Raw genomic sequence first — 27,103 nt, 5'->3', positions numbered from 1 at the left:
ATGTGATGAGTTGTTTATATGGCACAGGATAACAAAACTCAATCGAAAAATAATTTTTACCTAAATCATTTGATTAGACCCATCAACAGTAAATACAATGACTTTGTATTCTTACCTGCATTCAATATTATTTTGTACCAAGATATTTAATGGATAAACAAAAAAAGAAAAACCTTTTCCTTCCTAGGGGGGGAAAAAAAAAAGAAGCTGGAGACAAGGTAGTTGTAAAAACTGGTTTATTTTTTAAAAATAAATACAAAAATATAAATATAAAACATTAGCAGATAGAATTTGATGAAATGAAATTGCACAAACGTTTTGTATACCAGGTTGCATATCACATCTACTAACACCACATGTACATTTTTTAAAATTTAATGTACAGAACAGGATATACTTTAAAATTTTTATTCATCTTTTTTTTTTTTTTTAAAAGCTTCATTTGCAAGGGCAAGACATGTATCTAACAGAAGCGGCTTGTTCGTGAGGTTACTTAAGGGAGAGCTATCCTGTTCGTGTTTCTGAAATTATCTTTTATTTCCTAAAATGGACAACACTGAATTTCCGTAGCTTTGGCTCTTGGAAGTGATTAAATAAAATGTCGTATTTATTCCATGAGACATCCTACAGGAAAGAATTAATGTAATTAATGAACAAATTTAAAAGTAAATGGGAAAAAAATTGTGCTGAGTGGCAGGAAAATTCTCCTGAAGACCAAATATTGTGAAGTGGAGACAGCGTAGGTAAAGTTACTTCCTCTTGTTCCGACAGAGCGTGTATCCTAGGTTAAGAGTCTTTGTCACTTTCCCCGCCCCCATACATTTCCGCCAGCTTATTGAACCGAGGGCCCCATTCCCGGAGGTAATCATAGTTTTGGTCTCCGTCGGTGGTACCTGATTCTAACGAACTCAGAGATTCCGCAATGGAATCGGTTCCTTCGTAGGCATAGGTTGCGAGGGAGTCGTACGGAGGAGCGGTGGGATCCAGATCATGCTCTTTTAGCCTTTCGTTAATGAAATCCCGCACATCCGTGTTATCTGGGGCTGTAGGAGTCCTCCGAGGTATGAATAAAGTTTCCGGAATAATATCTCGCCGGAGCTTTTTTTCCTCGATAGCTGCAGGATTCCGCAAGGTGCCGATGTCAAAGGCCTGGGTGTCCTCCTCTCCGCCACCTTCGTCGTTATAGCTGACAATGTTGTCTCTGATGTCCTCTTTGGACAAGATCAGAGGCTCTTTTTTCCGCTGTCTTTTCAGAGCTGCAAACAGTACTACTATCACTTAGGAAAAAAAAAAAAAAAAGACCCATTAAAGGTCCACCTAAAACACCATCTACATAACGAGCAAAAATGCTATAGAGTTTAAACAATAGGCTTTTCTGGACAGGTTAATATTTAAGATTAATTTTGTACTTCCACCACTTTTGTTGAAGGATTTCGGTAGGATATATAGAGTTTAAAAGCAGTATGTTTATTTTTAAAGCAATGTGGAATATTTCTCAAATCCGGTGACTTATTTCATCTATTTTTCTAAGAAGTGTTTAAAGATAGTTCCTTATTATACAGATAGTAATCATACTTTGCATTAAATAGCAACATAAGATGTTTTCTAAAAAGTAGACAGAAATTGAATTCAGGTTCAAGAATAACAATTAAGAAGGGCAAAAATATGCTCATGTTTTTTACATTCTTATACAATATTTAAAAGGCAGCATTCTTCACAAGATATGGAGTATTAGTTTTTATTTAAATAGCTTTGCTGATGGATTTAGATATATATTTTTTCTTACATTGGTAAAAGGCCTTAATTACTGGGGGGAGGGGCGGGGGGGAAGGGAAGACCACGTCGTTTAGATGTTATTAGTTTAGAAGTTTTCCATAGAAACATATATCATGCATGAGATCAAAACTAATTGTTAGATCACATGATGGCAGAGTGAATTCAAATTACTACATTAAACTGACTATGAAAACCACGTATGAACCTTGGCTAGCTACATCTTAAACAGGTATAGATTCACAGGTAAAAATATGTATCACTCAGAAAGGACATTTCCTTATTTCCATGACAAGTTATCAATAACAATAGCAACTTTAATCCCAATAATGGTAACAGCATAAGAAATAGAAAAATATTAATGTCAAATTCCACCTGGTCATATTAATTTCTCACCTTCATTCACAATCCCCACACATTTTGGTCATGATCCTTTAAAATGACAATTTAGAGAAACAGATGTGTATTCAATTAGATGAGGAAAGGGAGGTAAAATATCTTACCAGGTACATGTGTGAAGAAATACCTATATTTATTCTCTTTAGAATGAACATTTAAACAATATGTGATTTATTATTGTTAGGAATTGAATGTGTCCCCTCAAAACTCATATGTGAAAGCCTAAATCCGCAGTGTGATGGGATTTGGAGGTTAGGTCTTCGGGAGGTAACTGGTCAGTGAGGAAGAGCCTTCACGAATGGAATCGGTTGTCTGATTAAAAGGGACACGGCAGAGATGGTTGTTTTCTGCCATGTGAGGAAACAACAGAAGATAGCCATTTGCAAACCAGGTACACCTTCAGCTAACACAGAATCAGCCAGTGCCTTGATCTTGCACTTCCCAGCGTCCAGAACTTGGAGAAATAAATTTCTGTGGTTTACGCAACGTGTCTCTGGTACTGTTATAGCAGCTCAAGCTGACAATTATCCTGTAAAGTAGTATTAAGTTATGTTTTATCTTTTATTAATACAGAATGGTCAGACTACTTGCCTTTAAGCTTATTACGCAAGAGTGCAACGACACCTTTTTTTAATGCAACGAATAAGAAAGTTTCAATTTTGGAGAAAATATGACATTTTTTTGCCTAGATTTATGTATTTATTTACACATATAAACCTCTGATGTAAAAATTTTAAACCTCAGATGGTTTATCTATCAAATGGTCTCACTCAACAAAAAAGTTTTTCTAATAATGAAAGTAATAAAACTTATACAGGTGAGCTCCAAAATCCAAGTTCATTTCACTGCTTCTTAAATTGTCAGATACAGTGTTTTTTGATTAGGGTCATAAGAATACTCACAGTAATTTTAAGATAATGAAACTAGAGAGTAAATTTAACATGATTCTTAATTCAAAGGCAGTTAAAAAGCAATTTGCTCTAGGTTATAAAATCAAGTATCATTGTTTTAAGGACAAGTCAACCAAATAAAGGACCATTTTAAAATTATTTCAGAGAAGAGTAAGATAGTGAGGCCTCCATCCAGCCATAAAATATGTGGAAATAAACTTCAGATTTACTGAAAAACTATGCATATAGTGACTAACAACAAGGTGCCTTGCCTTGTTTCAGCCACTCAGAGATTGCGTAACCTTGGAAAATGTTTTGACTATTCCTGACTTTCAATTTCATTATTTATAAAAGGAAGGTTTTATTTTATCGGATCAGATAAAATATGTTAATATAAATGACCTTCCATAGTTAAGTTATACGTCCATCTGAAACATCGCGGTTAGTTTGGGAGGAGGTATTTTAATAGCAACAGTCCTTATTTACTAACACACTAAAGTAAGCAATCTAGGGAATAACTCTACTTGCTCTGACATTCCTTACCCAACAGAATGATGATGCAGAGGAGGATGGCGATCAAGGCCCCTGTGCTGAGGCCCGCAGGGAGGAGCAGCGCTTCCGCGCTGCAGGACTGCATGTTGCCTTGGCTGTCGCAAGCGCACACCCGGATGGTCAGCGTGCCGGTGCTGCTCTGAATCGGGTAATCGTTGTCTGATATCACCACGGGCAACAGGTAGGTACTTATTTCATGTCTGTTGAATCCATTTTTTCTGGTTAAAATTCTGGCAGTGTTATCTAAAATAAATGTTAAATTATTACAAATGGCTTGGAACAGTACCTCTGTCTCATCCCGATCACCATGGTTTTGACATACACATAAAGCGATGTTTATGCAAAATATAAAAATTGATATAAATTTTCCCATAAAATGCATACAATATAATTAAAATATAGATAAGATAAATTAGTTTGTGGAATCTAATATGATTGCTTATATATTAGATTTTCAAAACAGTGAATTTTTATAAGTCAATCATTTATCAAGACTACATAGATAGCATACTATTTTTCAAAATTTTTAGAAAACATATATGCCTACCAAGAAAATAATCATAGCAAGTGTTTTTTATTTACAAATGTACATGCATGTCTACATGCACATATAATACATTATTCATGAAAAAATATAATTGGGTACATTTCAATTGTAATTGTACTTCAAAAATCAATACAGTCAGAAACTTCATGAGTCCTAATATGTGAACTACAGTGAGCAAGTTATTTAATATTTCTGAGCTTTGATTTCCACCCATGAACATGAAAAACGTATAGTTCAAAATATTGGTGGAAGAAAACTGATATGGAATGAATAATAGGCACACAGAGAGAAGAAGGGGTCTAATAAAGGCCAACTTCTTACTACCTAGTATATTGCTATTGATATTTATTTGCTCTAACTCACCCAGGATTTGTGAATGGGAGTTGCGGGTTAATAAAAAAAATTTCTTCTAGCCCTTTGTAATCAATACATATTAAAAAATAAAATCAATGTATACTTGGAGATAATTTCCTACTCTATTTGTCCAATGCACTTAGCCAAGTTTAGTCAGTCCTGTAGAGCTAGATAAGAGTGAGTTGGCCAACTGCTAAATTAAACAAGAGAGAAAAAACTAACAATTTCTTACAGGTATTGTGGTTGAACATAAAATAATTATTTCTTAAATTATTAGTGAGAAGTTAAATTTTACTGTATCAATTAAGTACATAAGCTACGCAAGTGGATTAGCAAAATAAAAGATGTACATAACCAGATTTTAAAAATAAAATGTAATATCCTCGTAATTTTACAATATTGACTTATCTTCCAAGAAATATTACAACATAATTTTTCCATTCTTAAGCCTACACTAATATAAACCTTTATAAGCATGTGGGTATTTTTAGAATCTCCTTGCCTTATACTTTTTAAATGTTTGAAGAGCTCGTAAATCTTAATTTGCTTACAATAACTGATATAGTGAAGAACAAAATAAGGATTTATCTTAAACTAACCAGTCTATTCAAATCATTTTGTTATATATTCAGAAAAAAATCATCATATAATAATGTGTTTGACCTCTAATTTAGTGAAAAGTGAGGGAATCTTAAAAGAGATATTAATTTAAAAATGATATAGAATTAAAGATTTTTAAGTTGAGCATATAAAACAAGATATTTCTCAAGAAGAGCAGTATTAAGGTGATGTCTGTTACTGAAATTCCTTTCAAAATCCATGTAATAACAGAAAATAGTGAATTTATGCAGAAATAAGTCAAATATTCCATCAGATGTTAATGGTATTATATTTAGTCATAAGTTTAGACATTTATATAGCTTCAATCCTTGTTTTGATGAATTTTTTTTGGATCAGAAACTCTTTCTAACATAGGAAAATGGTACTGTTTGTCAAAATTCAAGATTAGCCTTGAGTTGTTTTCCCAGTAACTGTGAAATACTGTGTAAGACGTACTAGTTCAAATTTCTATTACTTTTTAAAACCGAGAGGTGGTTTGGTTGGGATCTAGGGCTCAGTTTAATAGGAATAGAAAACAAATTAAAATGCAATTAGAAAGAGTTATACTATTGTCAATTCAGTATTGAGGCTGTCCAGTCTAAGTTCTGTGTTTAGGTTGCCAGATTCAGTAATGAAAATGATGGCTGTTGTTTTCCTGACATTCAAATGTAATCGAACATTTTGTGTTTTAACCACCACCTGTATGTTGATTTTTCCAATCACAATTATTTTTGGTGTCCAGAGGGAGAGAAAACATAGACATTTCAGTAACTCGAATTTAGTAAACAGGTGTTACCGATAGATGCACTTCTCTTGACTGATTTGTGCAAAGTTCCTACTACATCATATATCTCAAGTAACAGTTGGATCAATATAAAATTATCCATTACCTTAAACTACTTTCCGATATTCCGAAAGCCACCTAGAGGTGATATAGCAACCTGGCTCTGTCAGCATACACACAACTGTTATGATGGAACTATAAATATGCCAATGCAGTTAGATTTATTTTAAGAATATCTAGTTGCTCTAAAACGAGTATGCTTTTTAACAAAAACTAGCTGATGCAATTGTTTAACATAAATTTACGAAGGAGAGAAAAGCTTTAATTACATACTTTTATTTAGACCAGAATAATTACCATACTTATTTCCAAAGAAAAAGCTGTTCAACTTTTTAAAAATAGTAACAATTTTCATATATTTGTTCTCTAAGATATGTTTTTACCTTTTTTGAGAATGCAAAACATGCAATTTTAGTATTTTTGATCACAGAGACTTATAAAATTCATATATTACACAGGAAAATAGTGTATCTTGCCTTTGCAACTGCATTTTTTGCACAGTCCCTTCACAGGCTGATATGCTACTTCTCTTTCTTCTCACTCCTCTTCTTTGTTCTACCCTTTTTGTTAAGAAAACTGCTTTTTCTCAGCCTTTCTCAAATATTTTTTTGAGATTCAATCTTTTAATTAGGATCCATATAGAGATTTCTTTCACGTATTTGATTATTTTAAAATTCAAGAAAGTAAATCTTATCAAGCAAGAAATTGCCATAATATCTCATTAAATATCTGACAGAAACAAAATTTTTAACAAAGATCAATAAATTAATACATCAAGTAAATGGCAATTGTTATTTTAAAGAAAATGTCCCATTGATGTCAGCTTAAATCATATTGAACACGTTCTAAAATTTACCTTCATTATCCTGTACTGTGAAGTTTGGATTGACAGCAGCTAAACTGAAGAAAAATTTCTGTCCACCAAGAGGGTCATCTTTGTCTACTGCACTTATAGTCTGTATTAGCTGCAGAAAAGAGAAAAATACATATTCATCAAAATTCCATGGATATAATCTGCTTACGACATGTAAATTTTTGATATCCAATTTATTTCAAACATTTTAAAGGCAAATTGATTTTCGTCTACATGCATTTATCTTTGAATTATTCCGTTTATTTTATTATTTCTTTGATTTTAACAAAGTCCCTATTCCTCTTGTTCTCCCTCTTCCTGCTTGTGTTACTCTGTCTCTATTTTTGTCAATCTCAATTTCTCTTAAATATTATCCATTCCTTCAAAATAATAAATGGTAATATATTTTTTACAGTTTTATTAATTTAGGTATAGCAGTTGAAGTGAGTAGTGTATTTCAAATATATTTAAACATTGATCTGGAAAAGTTTATATAATGTAGGAAAAATTTAGAAAATTATTTTGATTGTGGCTTTCCTCCTATCAAAAAAGTGAAAACTACTCAAAAAAAAATCTAAAGATTTTATAGACTACACTATACATAACTTTTTTTAAAAAAAAAATACAAACATTATTGTCTACTTTAACAGTAACAATTGACTTCATTTGCACTGTCAATACAATTATATATTTTTAAATTCAACATATGCATACTATGAGAAAAGGTTATATTATAAGGGTTATTTTATTTTATAACTCTTTGTATTATTTTCTGATAACACACAATATAGGAAGCTATCTGGTAACAAAGTAGATATATTAACACCTTATACTATAATCAGATTATTGATTTGAACATGTGATATGATTAATTGATATTGTAGAAATATATATGTATTGTAGCTATGTATTTTTTTGCATACATACTTACTTTGTATTTAACTTATATGTATAACATTTTACATATTTTTTCATATTTTAATTTTGCAAGGGAGTTTCAGAAATAGTTAAAAATGTGTCCTCATAGCTATAAAAATGGTCAAATATACTTGAATGAAAATATTTGTTACTGACATTTTGTTGATTTAAAAGGGGATTTTAAGTTTAAAACATGATGTAAAATAATTTAAAAACTTAAATTATTTTAACTATCCTGTATTAAATTGTTTTTCTTTTAAAGTGTCTTATAAAAATAACGATGTGGTAAGTTTGAGGCACTCCTTATTTAATTAAATAACCCTAACCATTTATTTCAAAATGATACAAGAAATATAATTGGGGCGAACAAAGACCAATGTTTATTATCTAGAAATAGCAGCAAAAAATTTTAATTTTAAAAATTTTTAAAAATACATTTTAAAATATAATATAACTACATTGTGAAATGTTAGTGGTAATTTAAGATTAAATAAAAGCAAGGCTAATGGCTTATCCAAAAGATGGTACATATATAAAAAATTTAAACAGGAAATGTTAAAATAATGTTAACTAATTCCCTTTAAGAGATATTGATTCAATTACAAAAACATTTCTTGACTGACATATTTGTCAAGCAGCCTAAAATTTTTATTTTTAGTGATTTGTTAGAATAAATTGAAGAGGAAAAAAATGACATAAATGCGACAACATATCAAGGAAGATAGTAGACTGATGGGAATTCTTGTTTATATGTATCATTAAAATTGATATATAAACATATAGAGATATAAATGATAAAAAGTGAAAGCAGAGATAATGATCTCTTAAAAGAAAAACTACAATGTCTCATAATAAATATACATTTGCAACTGTAATTACAGATTATAATTCCTGCTCATTTTTACATTTCAGAGAAAAAATGGCCACATATTTATATATATCTGTAAGAACATTTGAAGGCTTACATAAAAATTCCCAATTTAAATGTATTATTTTAATTAAAGATGGTAGCATTGTAGATTTCCAAATCAATGGTTCACCGATATATTTTCATTAAATGTTGTAAAGTGAATAAGTCAAGCTCATATTAACAATACAAGCAAAATAGAATCCCATGTCAGAAATCTATATCACATTACAACATATTTTTACGATCCCAAGACTTCTCTATTGTAGATTGAGGCACTTACTTCTTTTCACAATATATATTTTTTTCCTTCGGGACATAACTTAACTTGGCTTCTAGTGTCCAACTTCCTCATAACCAGCATTTACTTTTTAATCCAGTCTTCCTTTCCTTTTCCAGTCATACATTTAAAAATTACACTATTTTGTTTTGGTATGCTACCATAAAGAATTACAGTAGAAATCAGAAGTTGGCCACAAGGAGATAAAACCATACCTTTGTGTCTTTGTGTAGGCACTCACTATTTTATTTCTACTGGAGACAAATTCATTTTGACCCATTCCCCCCACACCCCAAAAAAAGGTTATCACAATTAGGAAAAAATAAATAAACTACTGATGTCCAGTATTTATTTTGAGCATATGAAAAATAGACACAGATAAGTCACTTATATTTTATCTCCTTAGCAGTTAAAAAATTTGTGGATATTTTCCACTGGGCTTTTCTTGAACAATCTTCAGTCAACTTGAGTGGTATTTCAGTGAGTATATTATAATAGAGTTTGGGATGATGAATGGAATTTAAAACGTTAGAGTTAAATGATTCACTAAGTTTTACTGTTTTAGCTTTTTTTTTTTTTTTTTAGTAGGAAAATTAATAGTTTCTATTGATGAAAAGAATTCTGGTGAAAAGAATCCTTTTTCAGTTGTTGGGGAAGTAACATCACTGTTCAAAGGAAAATATCTAAAGGGATATTTTGGGTTTGAGAAGGGTGTGGAGTTTAGATACCCATGGATGTATAAACATAAGCAGCAGTGCTCTCCAGGGAGACAGACTCAGGGAAATCTCCTATGAGACTTAAATTCTATTTCTTTCTCATAGAAATTTAAAAAAAATTAAAATACATTTTATCGACTGAAGGCATGGTGCATACGTGAGGAAAAATGGAAGAAAAGAAAGCCAGCCAGTCCTCTCTTCTTCCATCTCCCAAGGTCCCCTGACTCAATCAGAAATGAAAACAAACAAACAAACAAACAAAAAATGGAGAGTCAAGCAGCCTAGTTCAGGTACAAGAGGGGACTATTAATACTATCTTATTGTAAGTTGCATCCTTTCCAAGGAGGAAAGTCTATTTTTACAGTAGGGAATAGGCAAAAAAATGAGTTGGGGGTGGCAATTAGCTTTATTTCTGTCTTCCCATTTTGTCCACGCACCAAATAAATGGAATTATTTCTCATACGGTTGTTCTAAATGCTACTCTTAAAGAACACTTAATTTGGAGGAGTATTGGGTGGATTGAAATGCTCTATAAATAATTAAAGCACACCCAGAAGACCTAACCAGGCTCCCACTTCCTGAGGGGAAGACCAGACAGAGTTAACAAATGAATTTCAAGAAAGGCTCAGGGAAAGACTTTACCAAATAATTGCTATGATTTTCCCTGCCAGGATGTCATAACCTAGAATTCCATTATTGAGTATATAACAAGTTAGTTTAAGCAACCATTTTTCAGCCGATGAGACCAAAATGACACCTAACAAACTGGTCTTATTAAAAATAATTGCTAACTACTTTTTAAAAATTAAAATCAGCTTTGATTTGATTATATTTTTCTTTAATATGTCAACTGTTTTTGAAAGTCTGTAAAATATGAAGTTACTGAGCCAGATAAAGTTAAAAAAAAAAGGAATCTCTTATTTTGTATATTTTGACTACTTTTGAAATTCAGTATTTATAATGACTCAAACAGTCTGAAAAGATATCTCCTGAAAATCAGATAGAAAAACCATAGAGGGAGCAATGTATGCAGCAGTTGCAAAGTGGGTAATTTATCTTTTAGAGAAAAAGCTTCAACTTATATCATGCTGAGCCTGGCAGGCAGAGGACTATTTGGAATGGTATTTTTAGGGCACACACTGTTTCATTAAGAAGTAGGTCGGAAGTAGCTAAGTCACTTAAATATTCCAAATTAAACATTTCCATAACATTTTCAAATAAAAAAATGAATCCAACTGCAACAGTTGTACCATTTCAAACAACAGACAGGCTATTGAATTCCTGTTACAATCTTTAGAAGGAAGAATCTGGGCTATTTCACATTGTAATTTGCATAAAAATGTAACAATGACATTGATGTTTATAAAGAGCATCAAATGATGTCAAAACACCATACAGTTTTATGGCGGCTCCTCTTTCTTTAATAAAACAAATTTGATTCCCAATTATTATTTATAACATGCGGCTTCCTTCTGTGAAGATAGCACTCAAACCAATTAAGAACATTTCTTTCAGCCATATACGCTGGAGCTTTTCAAACAACAAAATGAGTCCACTGAGGAAAAGACTTAAAGAGTTATAAATAAAGCTGATGTAGAAAGAATATTTTAGAGGAGGAACACTAAGTCATTAAGCACTTTATGTGTTGCTACGATGAGGAAATAAATGTAAAAACGTAAAGAGCAAATCCTGCAGCCCTGCTTCGAAATCTGTTTGCGTACATTGAAATACTGATGGAATGTTTTGCTGATCCCATGTATTTGTCTGTTTTTTCTAACTTTTATTTCCCATATCTCTAGCAGTTATCAATATTTATCTAATGGTACAGCAGGGGTTTTTTCTTTGTTGTTTGTTTGTTTGTTTGTTTTCAAAAGTTTATAAATGTTATTTATTCTTATACCTTAACTTTTGTGGCAACAATAAAATCTTATATTTACGTTAGGACTTTACAAAAGAAATATGAAACTTATTATACTGTAATTTAAAACATTTTCAATCTTGAAAACATCAGAGTTTGTTTGTTTTTAGATCTATTACTGCTGAGACTTTATGGGTGTTTTTATCTCTTTGCTTATTCCTCTTAAGATTGGGAAAAGGAAATTTAGCCATGCCGTTAAAATCTTCCTATGTTTTCAAATCCTACAAGTACTCACCTGTCCTGGTCTGGCATTTTCACAAACAAAAGTGTCATAGAACACAGCAAATTGTGGAGCATTGTCATTAACATCCAAAATTCTCACAAAAACAGCCACGCGTGTCATCTCCTTGGGGTTGTCTAGAAAAGGGAAAGGAAAATTTTAGAGTTTCTACCAGATTTAGTTTGTATAAGCATCTTGTGGATATTAAATGCTCACATACAAATAAACATCACATTTCTTCTACTAACATAATGAGCAAATGCAATAAAGAAAATTACTAAGAGCCTAATTAAGTAGTCATGAATTCAGTTATTATTGGGCTCTAGAGTACTATTATTATTTTGGAAAATCTTTTTAAAAGCACAATACAGTGTAATTGAGTTCACTGTATTGTGAACTCAAATGCATGAAATAAGAACAAGTGCATAAAATAAAAACAAATATTTATTAAATCTTTTTCTATATCATTATATTACTTAATCTTTATTGATTTTTTTTTGGATTAAAAAGTAGTTTTAAATAAATTAGTAACTTGCTCAAGATCGTTAACTTCTAAGTGGTAGTTTGGTATATTTACAACCTAACTGCTGACCACTTTTATCACAAATGTTTCCCAACAGCTACTCTCAGCTTTCTTTTTGGAAATTTTAATGTGTAGCTACTAATTATACAAATCAGATAGACATTTACAATGAAATGTCTCATTAATATAATTGTTACTGGTACCATTTCAACCATCCAGGCCCAACTTCACATAACAAAATCAGTTTAATAGTAACATATAGTATAATAAGTATATATATATTTTTTTGCTACAAATGCTGAAATCAAGAGCATCAAACTTTTCCTATTAAAACATGCATTTAAAAATTGTTTCAGCTATAAATAGAAATTTTAAAATATAAATGTCTATTTAGCTTAGTCTTGGGTAACAACCTAGTATTAGTCATAATTACATTATCTCCACTGTGAATTTTTCTAGGAACTTGTACTAATATCTGAGAGCGTTTTGACATCTTAAATTCAGGTTATATTCATCAACCTTCATGATATCAAAATCTCAATCTTTGGATATCATTAAAATTCTGTGTAAACTTTGACAAAATCAAGCTGAAGATGAATATAAAAAGAGAAAGAAGATAATTAGCTAAAAACAAAGCAAAACAAACAAATAGCAGATGAGCTGAGGGACAGAAGCAATCTTATTAAATGGCCTCTACCAACATGGATTATGAGTAATATTGTTGTTTTTATCTGACTTCCTAATTTTATCTAAATAATTTTTTAGATACAAGGGTAAAAAATATTGTTAGCTGCAAATAGGGAATATGTCACTACTCAAAAGAACTTCTTTCTCCTCCTTGCTCTCCATGTAATTATGTTACTAAAATAATGAAATCAGCACTTTTCATAAATAATGTGTAGGAACTGATTATTCAGCAGAGACATTTTCAAGGCCTAAGTAGTATGAAGACAGGCAGACAGAATTCTAAATCCATTTTGAAGTGTATTTACCTTTCCTTTCTTCTTTGCAAGAGAAACTTTCAAACGCCTCCCCTCTGCAACACTTCAGTCTTACCTCAGGCTTATTAACCCATATGAATTCAGTTTTCAGGTTCTGGTTTCATATTTGCTAATGTATTGCTGCATATATTTCACCCCTTAGTGTGTTAGGTGATTAAAAAGTTCAGACCCCGGGGTCACACAGAGCTGCTCTGATTCCAACATCCGTCACTCATTCACGGTATGACTTTGGTCAATTTACTCCATCTCTCTAATGCCTCAGTTTACTCAATGTGCCTCAAAATTGAACTTCTAATCTTATAGTTATTTTTGAAAAATTAAATTTAATGCATGAAAATTTCTTATCAAAGTATCGGTTTGTTGGTAAGTACCCGATATGTGTCTACTATTATTATTAAGATCGTCTTTATCGACAGCCGTATCTTCTTCATTTCCTTACGTTACTTAAGAGTGTATGCTCTTTCTCCACACAAAGCATCCACGCGATAAAAACTAGCTTTCCTACAATTCATGTGGGTCTGAAGAGAAGTATATTTTGGGAAAAGTGGAGAGGAGAAAAACAGCATTCTACTATTTTGCCATCTCTCTTACTTGTGGACCATTTGCTAATATCCAGAGGCACAGTGTCCGCCTACGAATGAACCATCAATCATCTAAAGTTACTTGTTGCTATGGAGAAGAGTGGGAAGGTATTTTTCTTCCATATTTTCCAGAACATGCTCTTTAACCTACTTATGTATTTAGTGGACACAAGCAACATATTTTCTTTCAATATAAAGTCTTGATATAAAAATAACTCTTTTGTGGGTAGCAATTTACTTTCTAACTATGTCACAGAGTGAAGAGAGACAGAAATGTTTCATATCTAAAAAATTGTACTGTCAGTCTCTTCCCTAACAATACGTGGAGATTCTCCAGCCTCTTTACAAATAACTCAAGGCTCTTCAAATCAAAAGCTAAATCCACAGGGATTAATGTGCTTTGTAAAGCATCAGGCCTGGAGTCACCTATTCAAAAAACAGTACTTGCACTGATCTTTTTTACTGGCAGATGCTGCAGTCTACATATAAATAAAAACATAAAGCATTCCAAGGAAGCATCGTACCGAATAGCAGCTGGCATATATTCATCACCTGAGTCTCTCTCAGAGTCATCAAGGCAAACGTTACTGTAGCAAGAATATATCAGCAGTAAAGGATCTTAAAATGTACAGCGGAAGAGGAATCTGTACCTAGGTATCCACCGGCTTTCTGTTCCTCCCAGAAGAGGAAATTAAATTATTATCTAGGAATTTCAGGCTTTAGAAAGATGTATATTTTCTATCTTATGGCAAGAATTTCCACTAATAAGAAACTAGGTATAGGTAATGGAATCCTTCAGTCATAAACTTTGCTCAAGTGTCTTCAGAATGTATTGCAATAATTATAGGTAAATTTTCAGATGTGGTTAGAGAAATTTACTGATTTTTACAATGATGTATCATCCTACAATCCCTGACTGTGTCCTTAATTTGAGATTTTTTATTCTTCACATAACATTTAAAAATATTTTTTAAAGAGAATGAGAAGTTTTTCATGGTATAATGCACTAAATAATTACCTGAAGTAGTATGTGCCGTATGGTGTGATATACTGCTGTGGGATGTAGAATTAAACTGTTAGAGGCAGGGCCTGGAAACATATTGGTTAGGAAGTGCATTTATATGTCATTGTGTCCTGCCTGCTTAGTGTTTGGTGTATGACACATTTACCATAAACCCAGTATTTAAAATCTAGTAAAAACTATTTCCTGTATGCTGTTCTCCTCTTACCCTCATTCCTTTTAATACCCGGAACAGCAAAATAGGCCCCTGACTGCTTGTGGTTTGGCAGACAGACATTCTCAGCAGCTACTCCATAGACTGATTCATTTAAGGGCAAGAAACAGGTTTAGTTTTGAAAAAGAAGAATGTAATTGGTCTGGCTTTTTACAGAATCGTAATTACTTCGACTAGCTTTAGAAGTTAAATTTCTCGGAGTATCTGAAATGGAAAATGCAGTTTCTAGCTCACTGGTCTTGAATAAGGATCTTGAATCAAGAGAGAGAACAAACAACCATGATTCTGAAATGACCAGATTAGATCCTGTTGGGCACTTCTAATCATGGTGATGTGGAGACAGATAGAGAAATAAAAGTTTTCTTTAAAAGAAAAACTAAAAACAAAAATATCTTTTGTTAGCCTTAAAAGGCACAGCCATTTACAGCTCAGGATAGGAATACTGAGCCATTTGGAGCATCATGTTATTCTGTATTTCAGAGCCTGCTTTAAGGTGAAAGCTGAATCTACTTTATCTTAAAGCTTTGAATTTTGTGCTGATCATCCGTCTAGCCTAGTTCCATTTTCCTGAGACTCTTGGTATTCAGTCCCAATGATCTGCCTTTCAAATCCTGAAATGGATACTTCAAATAACTTGACCTTGATATGTGTTTGTGGATTCAGCTTAGTATTTCAGATCTGGAATTTATAGGTTTTGTTTTTCACAATGATTCAGTCCCTAATTAACGTTTCTTTTTAAAACAGTTATAGAGCTACCCTGCTCCACATATAGTACAGGAATCAGAAACCATGAGTAGATTTGCATATGTGGACAGGGCCGGCTTTGTGGGCATGCATAACTATACAGGGCCTCATACTGAGAAGGACCACAAACTTGTTCTAATGCTCTGCTGTGGCCATGTTAATATTTCTTAATTGTTTTTAGCAAAAGGACTGACATTTTCAATTTAAAATGGCCTCCACAAATTATGTAAATAATCCTATACACAGGCAAGAACTTTTGCTAGTAGAGACAGATGTGGTTTTGAATCTTGGCTCTCCTGGCTACTAGTTGGATGAAATTTGGTAAATTAGGTATACAATTCAGTATTGGATCTAGAAACATAGTGACTGGTTCCAAATCCCAGTTTTACTACTTCTGGCACTGTGATTTTGGGCAAGTTACCAAAACTCTTGGAATCTTATTTCCTTCTCTGTCAAATAAGGTCAAAAATATTAGTAGGGAAAAATTAATTTAAAATTCTTAGACTAATATCTGGAACAGAGTGTTTAATATTAACTATTATTACAATTACTTTGGTTTTCTTATTTGTAAAAAGCAATAGTATTTACCTATATGTTTTTAAAATTAAATGATATATCCCTAACATTTAGCACAAATTCTTATTCATAGTGTCCATGAAACAACTGTATTTCTCTTTTCCCAAATGAGAACGTCTTTAGTATCCAATTCTAGATTTTTTATTAGTTTATGTAAAATGTACATTTATCTAGACCTAGAGCTATCACTTAGTATATATAAAAAGCATTAAAAAATTATAGGTGTTGAGAAGCTTTTTAAAAACTTAGATTAAAGCTATAAATCATGTATGCAATGAGAAGGAATTACTTTTAATATAAAATAAAACCTAAAAATATATGTTAAATGTTATACACATAAAATTCATCTTACTGATTTCAGCAGCTATAACGGTAAGATTGTGCCATTGAGATAGTTCACGGTCAAGTGGCTTTGATGTATAAAGGGATCCATTTCCAGAATGTATGTTAAAGATCCTGTCAAGGTCAGTATGGCGATCCAAGGAAAATCTGAACATAGAGGGCAAAGAAAAATACATAGCAGTGTTATTGATGGTTTGTAGGATAAAACGTTAAAATGCGAAGATACACATGTAGTGATATATAATAATTTCAGGAATGTATATGGTACTAATCTAGAATGTATACTATTTTATCAGTTTATCACACACATACACACACACGCCCTTTCTCAAGGCATCATCTGGTAATTTGTTCTGCATTCAAATTTTAGTCTTCTAAATATTTGTTATTAACTCATTATCTATTTCCATATTATATAGACTTGATGTATTTTTTCCACAAAATAGTTGGCATCACATGTGGTTACATTATCAACTGACTCTACCCCGTAACTGAGAATTCTGTTGAGGAATTATTGAAAGTATCTAATGCAACATATTCCCAGAAGCAAAATCTTTTTCTTAGTGAGAAAATGGGAAACATTAGTTTCCTCAGAGTAGTAGGTAACCAATTTATAATGGTGTTTACTAGCTTCTTGGAATGATATATAAGCAGCTTCAGTTTCTTAACCAAATGTATTGTTATAAATTGTATACATTTTAACCAGAAGTATTTTTAAAATATAAAAGTTTGGGAGACAAGTTTTTATATATTTGTCTCAAATCAAGTCAGCGCATTTATATAGATAAAGTAAATATGCTACTAATTGATTAAAGGCATTGTATTGGACATCATTCTAGAGCATAACACCTGGTTTATCAATCAGGCTGATGCATTTGGGATAAATCCATTATTTTGAGGTTTGTTAGCCAAGGTTTAAAATAACTATACCCCTCATAGTTTCCTGCTACTTCACAAATGTAGTGGCTTACAATGTTTCATAATTCTGGAGTTAGCAAGGAAAACCCACAAGTTATACGTAATGCTCAATATAAAAAAAATAGAGAAAACAAAGCAAAACTAAGATTACAAGACCAGGAGTAATATTAAGTTATGGTATATCTTTTTTTTAAGCACAATGGTCATTTATTTTGAGAAAAAATATATGAAATATTATGTAAAATTGTTTTATGAGTAATGATACAAAATAACAAAAAAAGATGCCATAAAACTCTTTTCTCTTTAGTGTTTCAAACTTGTATAAAGTTTACAAAAATCAATTGAAATTTATGATCCTTGTGTCTTCTTTTGAATAAATTGAATTAGAAGAACAATTTAACATGTCAATAAAACTAATGGGATTTTACTTTTGAGGACTGCTTATTTAAAATTTTTATTTTAAATCAGTTCTAAAAAGAAAGTACCAGTGATTTACAAATTTCTTTAACTGACTCTAGTAGCTCTTTCTATTAACACAGCATAAATTCAGTTTTGTAATTAAGAGACACATCTTACCAATAAAGTAAAACATTGTACCTCTATATCTGCAATAATTAACAAATTCTAACCCAAGCTTCTGAAAGACTTAACATAAATTTAATCTTCTCCTTGGAGTTTTCTATGATTACCTGAAGTAGAGTCTGTTTGTCTCCTATCATACAATACTTCGTACCTCTCATCTCTGCCATATACTATGTTGCATTAGAAATTCATGTCATCTCACATCTCTAATGCAAAGTCAAACATGAAAATACCGAGCATCTTATTTGGAGTCTAGTAGGCACTCAAAAACTATTATTTCTCATATTGAATCTTCTTCCCTAACGAACTGAGAACTCCTTGAGTGACTAGATTCTTTGCCATTTTGGTAGGTGATAGGCTTATTTTTATAGAAATATGACATGAAGCTTTCAATATGCAAATGAATATAAAGCATTATTGTGTTTGCCAAATCCATTTTATGTGTGTTTTGTCTTAGCTGTTTTTTGTAGTTTAGTTTAAAGAAACAATGATAACATTTAGCAGATTACATGAAAGTATCTTAAAGATACAGAGACCCTAGTTCTTGTTCAAATTTCATATATTATATTTTTCAATTATCTTTTGGCAATTTATGTTTGTTAACTTTTATTTTCCTTTTTGATATTGCTTCCAGAACACACATTTTAAGTAAATTCCTTTGATTATTGCATTAAGACCCACAATATGACATCAACAATTTATAAAGGCCTGGTATTATTCATCTCATAAATACATGGCTTAAATGAAGATACTTTAATTATATGAAAAAATATATTGTTGTCACCTCCATAGTGTATTTAGAGTAACATCCAAGAATATTCATTTGCACTTTCTACACAGGCAACATAAATTCAAGTATACAATAACTTTCATGGTAGAGACTCTGTCACTAACAATCGGTGAAGTTATTAATTCTATTGCATGTTATACATAAATGAATTATTTCCTTCTGGTCCTTAGACTTGTATTCTGATTAAATATTTTATTTTTTGTTTCAAAATTCACAGCCGTATTTTGCCATAAAATAATCATCGATCTGTAAGAGGATGCAAAATCTATTTCATTGTGTGGAGAAATACTTTTGTTGCCCCTTAACAATGAGACTAGATTTAAATTGAACTCTTTTTAAGAATATTATATTTCATTATTAAAATGGCCATTTTAAAATCAGGAACACAGAGCACAGCCTGTTAAAGTTGGTTGGAACTATGCCGATAAAATTCTGGGTAAGTATTTAATGAGGAAAATTCAAGGTGCATACTGGTTATTTAAAAGCTTCAAAGGGAAAAAAGTCCAAAGAATGTAGCCGTTTCAATGAAGATAAATGGATTGGAGAAGAAGCGTTTATGGCAAAGTGATGCCGGCAGATGGGAACTAAACGTAATTACCACGTATAGATTTCTACTGCCAATATGTAACCTGTGATACTATATGAGAATATAAGAAAACATTTAGGTATCATTATATAAATCAAATAGTAATTTTAATATATATATATAATGTGACTTTAATATATATAAAATACTATATATCAAAAATATTGAAGATATAGGAGAACCTATGGAAGGTTTAACTTTAAGTCAAGCTAGAGTCGCATGGCACATGAAATTAGAAGTGTTCTAGATTCCAGTGTCACATACTTAGATGTCAGAGAAGACTGTCCTTAGCAACTGCACAACCATTTGAATTCTTACTTGACTGGTCCACGTGGAATAAGGGGCAACTAAGTGGTAACCAAGATCAGCCTGCTGAGTGAAACAGATGAAATCCAAAATATACGCTGAACCAGCAGTTTCAAATGAGCAGTTGTTCTGATGCTGAGTATCGTACACAGCTATCTGTATTTCTTTAAAATGATATAACAATAGATGCAATTTAAGAAACAGTGAAAACTTTGAGTCTTTCACATTTTTAGGCATTTATCACATCTCATATATTTTCAGGCTGACATAAAGAAAAGCAAAAACAAAAAACGAAAAATGAAAAACAAATTACTCTTATCTTTCTGTAATATTCTAATATTTTCGATAAAGCCAAAACAACAAAAAACCCTTTCCTCTTTGATGGCAGGAGTATAGAGGAGTTTCAAAAGCCATAACGTGACCACATGGTAACATTGTTATAATTATATTCATTTTAACTGTTAAAATGCCTCTCAAGCTCACATATTGTTTAGGAAACTGAAAGCACAAATAAAGTGATGTGGTTATATTTTAAATTTGTAGATGACAGTGTTCTTTCTCTGTACCATGGGGACAAATACCTTAAAGAGACAAGCAGATGATATCGAGCAAATTTCATGATTAGAACTGAAGCAGACTATGATTCTTGTGCATGCCCTGTCCCAAACAGAGACTACTTTAAACACCAAATTTGTGTACAACTTTTTGAGAGACCTTCTTATCTTTCAGTGCATTAAATGCTTTAAATAGAATTTTGTTGCTTCAATACTTTTCCTTTTCATCTTAAACACAGGCATAATTACCTAATGGGGCTAGAAGTAGAATCTGGGTCCCTTGCCATTACAGTACCAATGATTGTGCCCACTTCAATATCTTCATGAACTTCAAACAAATAGGAAGATCTGCTGAAAACGGGAGGTTCATCCACATCTTCTATAGAGATTTTCACAATTGTCGTGTCTTTAAATGGTCCTAGGTAATAAAAACGTGGATCCACATGGGTATTTTCTGCTTCAACCTTCAGAGTATAAAGTCTTCGGCTTTCATAGTCAAGCGGCTGTATAAAAAAAGTAAATAAATCATTAAATTAGATTTAGGGAAGTTAGATTATATATTTCTTCTGAGTTACAGTATGATTTTTGAAGTCTAAGTTTCTTAACTCGAATCATTCATTAACTGTCAATAAATAAAAAGAATAAAAATAATTTATTTACATATCAATAAGATAGAGTTTTTACTTTGTATGTATTCAGTGTGTGATATTTCAGAACATAGAAAATTGAGACTTGAAATCTTGGAAAAATTGGAAAAGATTAAAATGTAAAGTTGTGACCCACTACAAAAAAAATGGGCGGATGGATTGCATATTTGTGTGTTCATGTGTGTGTGTGTTGAGGTGTTGGCTACTACTAATTTTTTCTAAGCAAAAAATTTAGTTATCTTTTTAAATTTATGATGTCATGCTTTCCATCAGTTTAACAGACTCTTGGCACCACATAAACTTTATAAACTTTTGAAGACTAATATAGAATCTTAGGTTAGTTTTGTGATAACCGGGGCTGTGGTGGTGACTTTATGAATATAGAACGCTCGAGATATTCCATTAGGACCTAAATTTTACTGCATCTTATTTTTTTCTTAGAATGATGGTACTGACTTTATGATAAAAAAAAACTTTACCTTTAAACTGTATCAATGAACATATGTTAGCAGGAAAGTTTAATTTATGTAGCAGAAGGGAAAATGTGAACAATTAAATTATCTTCCAATCCATGCTGTCTCTTTTTATTTGCAGGTCTAATTATTGCTTCATACATCTGGATAGATGGTATGCTATTTTTTATGCCTCCAACTGTGGTGACATATTGCCATTATTAACTATTAAATTTTTTTTTAAGGAAAACAATGTTATCATAGAGGGCTTTTATTAATATGCCTCAAAAATATAATCACACATATATTAATTTGCCTTGTAAAACTCAGATTTCACATTTTAATCAACAAAACATTTGGTCAAAATGTCCAAGGAGATCTTTGGCTTTATGTCCCTCAGACTCGTGCACACTATAAATTACATTTAAACATGATAGTGAGATTTTTTAATGGATAATAGATAATGCATAAGTGGATCGTACATATTGGAATCTATTTTCTAAACAATCGGATGTCTATTTATACGGATGCTGTGCACCTTTTTCACAGTTATGATGCCTTCCTGTGTGTCCTTCTCAGTTATGATGTCAAACATATCAGTCCCATCACCATCAATAATTCGGTATTCGACTTCAGCATTTTTCCCAGTGTCTGCATCTGTTGCTTTTACACTTCCAATGGCTGTGCCAACCGGGGAGGATTCAAGTACTCGAAGATGGATGGTGTCTGCGAAGAATAAAGAAGATGAGAGGTGGGGGGATTTCTCATTAGAACATTCAAAGGTAAATGTGTTATAAGTAAATATTATAAGTCTTAAACTCTACTTTAGATGTTGACTAGTTAATAAGTTGAATACATGTAACATAAGTAATATTAAAGTCTAGGTACAGAAAACGTGGAACTTTATGGAGTATTTAGTCATTCATATTATGAGTAGTGAGCACCAACCTCTAATTGTATTAGGAATTCTGGTTTGAAAAATGATCATGTTGTCTTTTTTGCACTTGCACAAATAACTATAGATCAATTTTGAGTGCAAATATATACCTATGTGTGTTGATGCAATCATAACAAATGACAGAATAAGTCATATTTATATTTGTTTTTTTTTGTTATATTTAGTTATATACTGCTCAGCTTTTTTCTGCTGCCAGAAAGCACATTACAAAATTCCATGAAATCAGTTATAATCAGGAGGAATCCTAATTTTACTTGTGACAGGAGAAACAAAAGATAGTCTATGAGAGAAATGCAAAGATGCCCTTCACACCATCAATATAAAAAAACACTAAATTGTGACAAATTCTTCTTTGTTCCAAGAATTTATTCAAGCCTCTGGTGTACAGAGATGTGCTTCCAGTGTGAACAACCTCTACTGCTACTGAGGTTTATGTTTTACCACCTAATCACAATCTATGTGTTACTGACAGATAATAGACCTGAAACAGCCTTCTGATTAAGGTACCTTCTTGCTCATAAACCATAGATTTGCACCATTCTGGACTTTTCTGAGTTTTTTTTTTTTTTTAATAATTTCCTACATCTCTCTTTTCATGTTTTGCCTGCTATTTCCCTCTCATAAAATTCTTCCTCCAGTGCCCTCATATAATCATAATTAAATGTCACTGTTATGGGCCGAGTGTTAGGGGGTCTATGCCTCTCAACATTTATATGTTGAACTGTTAACCTATACTCAACTCCTCAGAATGTGGCTATATTAGAAGACAGGGCCTTTAAAGAGGTAGTTAAGGTTAAAATGAGAACATCAGGGTGGGGTGACTCTTAATCTAATATGATACTGTCCTTATAGGAAGAGCAGGTTTGGACATAGACAGGCACAGAGAGAAGACCATGGAAGACGCGGAGAGAAGACAACCACCTATCTACAGGCCAAGAGGAGGCCTGGGAAGAAACCAACCCTGTTGACACCTTGACGTTGGATGTCTAGCTACCAGAACTGTGAGAAACTAAGATTTTGTTGTTTAAGCCATCTAGTCTGTGATACCTTGCTTGTTATATCAGCGCTAATGAGCTAATACAGGCACCTAGCACCTATATCTGTTCAGTTAGGGAAGTCATTTCCTAGGAGGCATCATTATGACCCAGTTTCTACCACACTAGTTAGTCTGTTAGCCTGTATTTTTTATTGTTGCTGTTGGCTTTTTTTTTTTTTTTTTGAATTTTTTTCTCTCTCTCTCTCTGGTAACACATTGTTGAAAGAAGCTCATTTCTTGGCTAATCGTTTTATTGGCTCTGTTCGCCTTTGACGGTTCTTCTCCTAGAAACACCTGTCCCTGGATATTGAGCTGGCTCTCTCGCTTGCTTCCTTCAGGTGACTACTCAGCAGTGACCTCCTCAGATGCTTTCACCAGTAACCTTACTGAAAATAACCTTATTGAGAATATCATTCCCAATCACTCTTCATATCACTTGCCATTGTTAGACATTCTATTATTTACTTATTTATTTGTATGTGCCATGACCATGCACTAAAAAACATAGATTTTTTTTTCCCACCATTATATTCCCACTGTATTTCTTTGAGTGTAGTAGCTACTATATACTTATCTATTAGATGAATGAGTAACTTCCTAACTATTCTACCAACGCTCATATTTGGCAAAATTCAATTAAAGCTTAGATATTCTATACATACTGCAGCTCTATTATCCTTTAGAAAACAATAATCAACGATTACTTAGAGCTTCGAAACTAGGCTGGCCCTCCATAAACTGGCTCTTCTGTTCTGTCATTCTGTCCCTTACTTCTCTGCATAAAACTAGTCTTTTAGTTGTTTTTTTTTTTTTTTTTACTTTTAATACACTTTCCTCCTTGTAAAAGATTTTTCATACAACTCTTGTTCCTGTCAATCTCTGACTCTTCCTTTTGATATATACCTATTTCACTATGCTTCTACCACCAAACATCATCAAATCTAGGCTATTTAAAGAAAAATCTTTCTTTAAAATGATAATTCTTACAGAAGCAGCTCTTCAATATGTTGATTTATTACAGTGGAGCACAAGCATATTTCTACAGCATAAACAATGACATCACTGCTCTACTGAAAGCACTTATTATTGATGTTAGGATAAATTCCTAATTTCTTCATTTGGTTTATAATGTTTTATAAAGTATGGTTTCTGTTAAAATCTCTAGTATCATGTTTATCTATTTTGAAATCTAGAGTATATGTTTAATGCAGCCACGCTAATGTATTTTTTTTTTTCAATTAATGGTCATGCAGCTGGACCAAAAACATTATAAATACATGGACTGTTTAACAAAATAAATACAAATGATATGGGAGATTTGAATGATGTGTATATAAAACCTGCATGCCTCATCTAGAGAATACAGATTATTTTCAAGCATCTATGAAGCAATGAACACAATTTGATCGAGTATTAAATTATAAGACAAATTTTAATAAATCAGAACCTATCTTCTCTGACCATGCTACAATTAAGGTAGAGGTTAATACAAAAAGATAATCTCCAAATCCTCATATTCTTGAAAATTTAGAAGAAAATTATAAAAATAACTTCTATGTTGCTGATAGTTAAAACAAGATACAAATCTGAAGACAAAGAAATTGAGAAAACAATGAAAAGAAATTAAAGCATATGGTGTACAGAAAATGATTCTACTTATGGAAGGTAGTTTATAACTTCACGTGAAATGTCTTCTGGAGAAAAGAAATATGAGGACTGTTTCCTAACTCATTATACAAAAGCAGTATAACCCTGACTGTGAAACTTAACATGAAGAATCTAATGGTTATAAAGTGTGGGTTAAAACTCAAGCCCCACCACGTGTAATTGTACAACACTTAGAAAGTTCATTTTAATTTTTAATTCACAATCACTTATATAAAGGTTTATGAGAAACGCTATTCTAATCACTTTACTATGAACTAAATTCCAGACTTTGAACTTTATCAGCTTTTCCGTTAAAGTCTCTCAGAGATCTTATTTTGTATTTGGTCATCATATCTCCTTATTCTTCAGTCTTTCTTTGCTTTTTAAAAATCAACTTGACACTTTAAATAATACCAGTCTGTTAATTTGTAAAATGTCTTTTAATTTGGGTCTGTCTCATATTTTCTCTTGATTAGATTGAGGTTACGCATTTTTAGCAAGGATATCACACTGTTCTCGCTATATCATATATCATATCAGGGATGTCAGCATGTCTTATGACTGATGATGTTAATCCTCATAAATGAGGATTATGCCAGTTTCCTCCATTGTTAAGTAAAGAAGTATTATAACTCCATAAGAATATAGTTGTGAATACTTGGCTCATAAAGTCACAAAAGACAGCAAATGATGGAGTCAAGTGCCATAAAATATAGACCAACTTGCTAAATGCCTCTTGGGGAACAGCCCCCCCATCCACATGCATATATACATAAATATATATGCATATGTACACATATGTATATGTATGTAAAATATGCAAATACATATTTCTATGTGTTTATGTAGCCTTAGCAAATTAATAGATATTTAATATTTAAATGGAATATCTTATCAAACTCTTTTCAAATAAGTTTTTGAAATTTCCCAAAGAGATAAATTCTGCCCTGCCAAAGGGTTGCAGGTTTCTGTCACAATTATCACAAAACCTTCCCTTCTGATGAACATCATAAGTTTCTTCTCTTTGTGTCTGAGTGCTGCAGAATAATTCTGGAACAACAAAATATTAAGTCGTATCTGTATATTAATTGAATTGCTTTACTGCCAAAGACAGCTTTAACGTACATGGGGAAAGGATTATATTGAGATATGGTTATTTCCAATTTTATCCTTTAAAGGCCTCTTTTTATTTCCTTTACACATACAAAACTCTAGTTAAAAACTCTGAGCCTCTATCTTTTTTGGTTATCCACAACATTCCTAAGCTTAAAAAAAAATTCTAAAATTTTTAATTAATTTATAAGTAAATGCAGGGCAATATTTTAATGATCTTCAGTAAGGAAAGGATTTCTAAAACATAGCAATGATTACCAAATAATAAAATAAAAGGTTGATAAATGAATCTATACACAAAGTAACAACTTCTATAAATAAAAAAAAAGTGAAACATTTTCCAAATAAAAGGCAGAGGATAATTTCAGCACCCGAACTGACATAGTATGTCTAAAGATCCATAAGAAAAGACAGATAAGAAAAGTTAGTCAAGAACGTGAAAACAATTTACAGTAGATGAAATTAGAAAAACAAATAATCAGAGAGAAATATACTGGATCTTAATTAAGCAAATACAAATTTCATACCATTTTACACCTACTAAATTAACAAAAATTGAGTCAGACAAAATCAAGTTGTTAAAAGTACATGATATAATAGGAACTTTATGCACAGCTGATGGGTGCTAAATTTGGCACAAGACCAAAGTGAAGTTACTTTGAGAAATGTATTATTTCCTGCACCCCCCAATGTATATATATATAGTTTCTGAGGGCTGCTATAAAAAAGTTCCAAAAATTA

The 27,103-nt window shown here is 31.9% G+C and overlaps 1 protein-coding gene across 1 annotated transcript in view; it reads right to left on the bottom strand.

The window, feature by feature from the left end:
* Nucleotides 1–416: 416 nt before the first annotated feature.
* LOC107506592 (cadherin-10) overlaps nucleotides 417–27,103 on the bottom strand; it is a 130,015-nt gene continuing 103,328 nt past the window's right edge. The window contains exons 6-12 of the mRNA XM_016137284.2: nucleotides 22,147–22,334; nucleotides 20,759–21,012; nucleotides 16,784–16,920; nucleotides 11,787–11,908; nucleotides 6,816–6,924; nucleotides 3,606–3,857; nucleotides 417–1,277 (exon numbers count right to left, since the gene is read on the bottom strand). Of these exons, the coding sequence (XP_015992770.2) occupies nucleotides 787–1,277; nucleotides 3,606–3,857; nucleotides 6,816–6,924; nucleotides 11,787–11,908; nucleotides 16,784–16,920; nucleotides 20,759–21,012; nucleotides 22,147–22,334 (1,553 nt within the window). The 3' untranslated portion in view covers nucleotides 417–786. The remainder of the gene's footprint in view (nucleotides 1,278–3,605; nucleotides 3,858–6,815; nucleotides 6,925–11,786; nucleotides 11,909–16,783; nucleotides 16,921–20,758; nucleotides 21,013–22,146; nucleotides 22,335–27,103) is intronic.

Source organism: Rousettus aegyptiacus, unplaced genomic scaffold, assembly GCF_014176215.1.
Source record: "Rousettus aegyptiacus isolate mRouAeg1 unplaced genomic scaffold, mRouAeg1.p scaffold_m13_p_8, whole genome shotgun sequence".
In the NCBI taxonomy this organism is placed as follows: domain Eukaryota; kingdom Metazoa; phylum Chordata; class Mammalia; order Chiroptera; family Pteropodidae; genus Rousettus; species Rousettus aegyptiacus.
The sequence above is the reverse complement of the archived record's forward strand: the minus strand, read 5'-3'. Positions and strand labels throughout refer to the sequence as shown.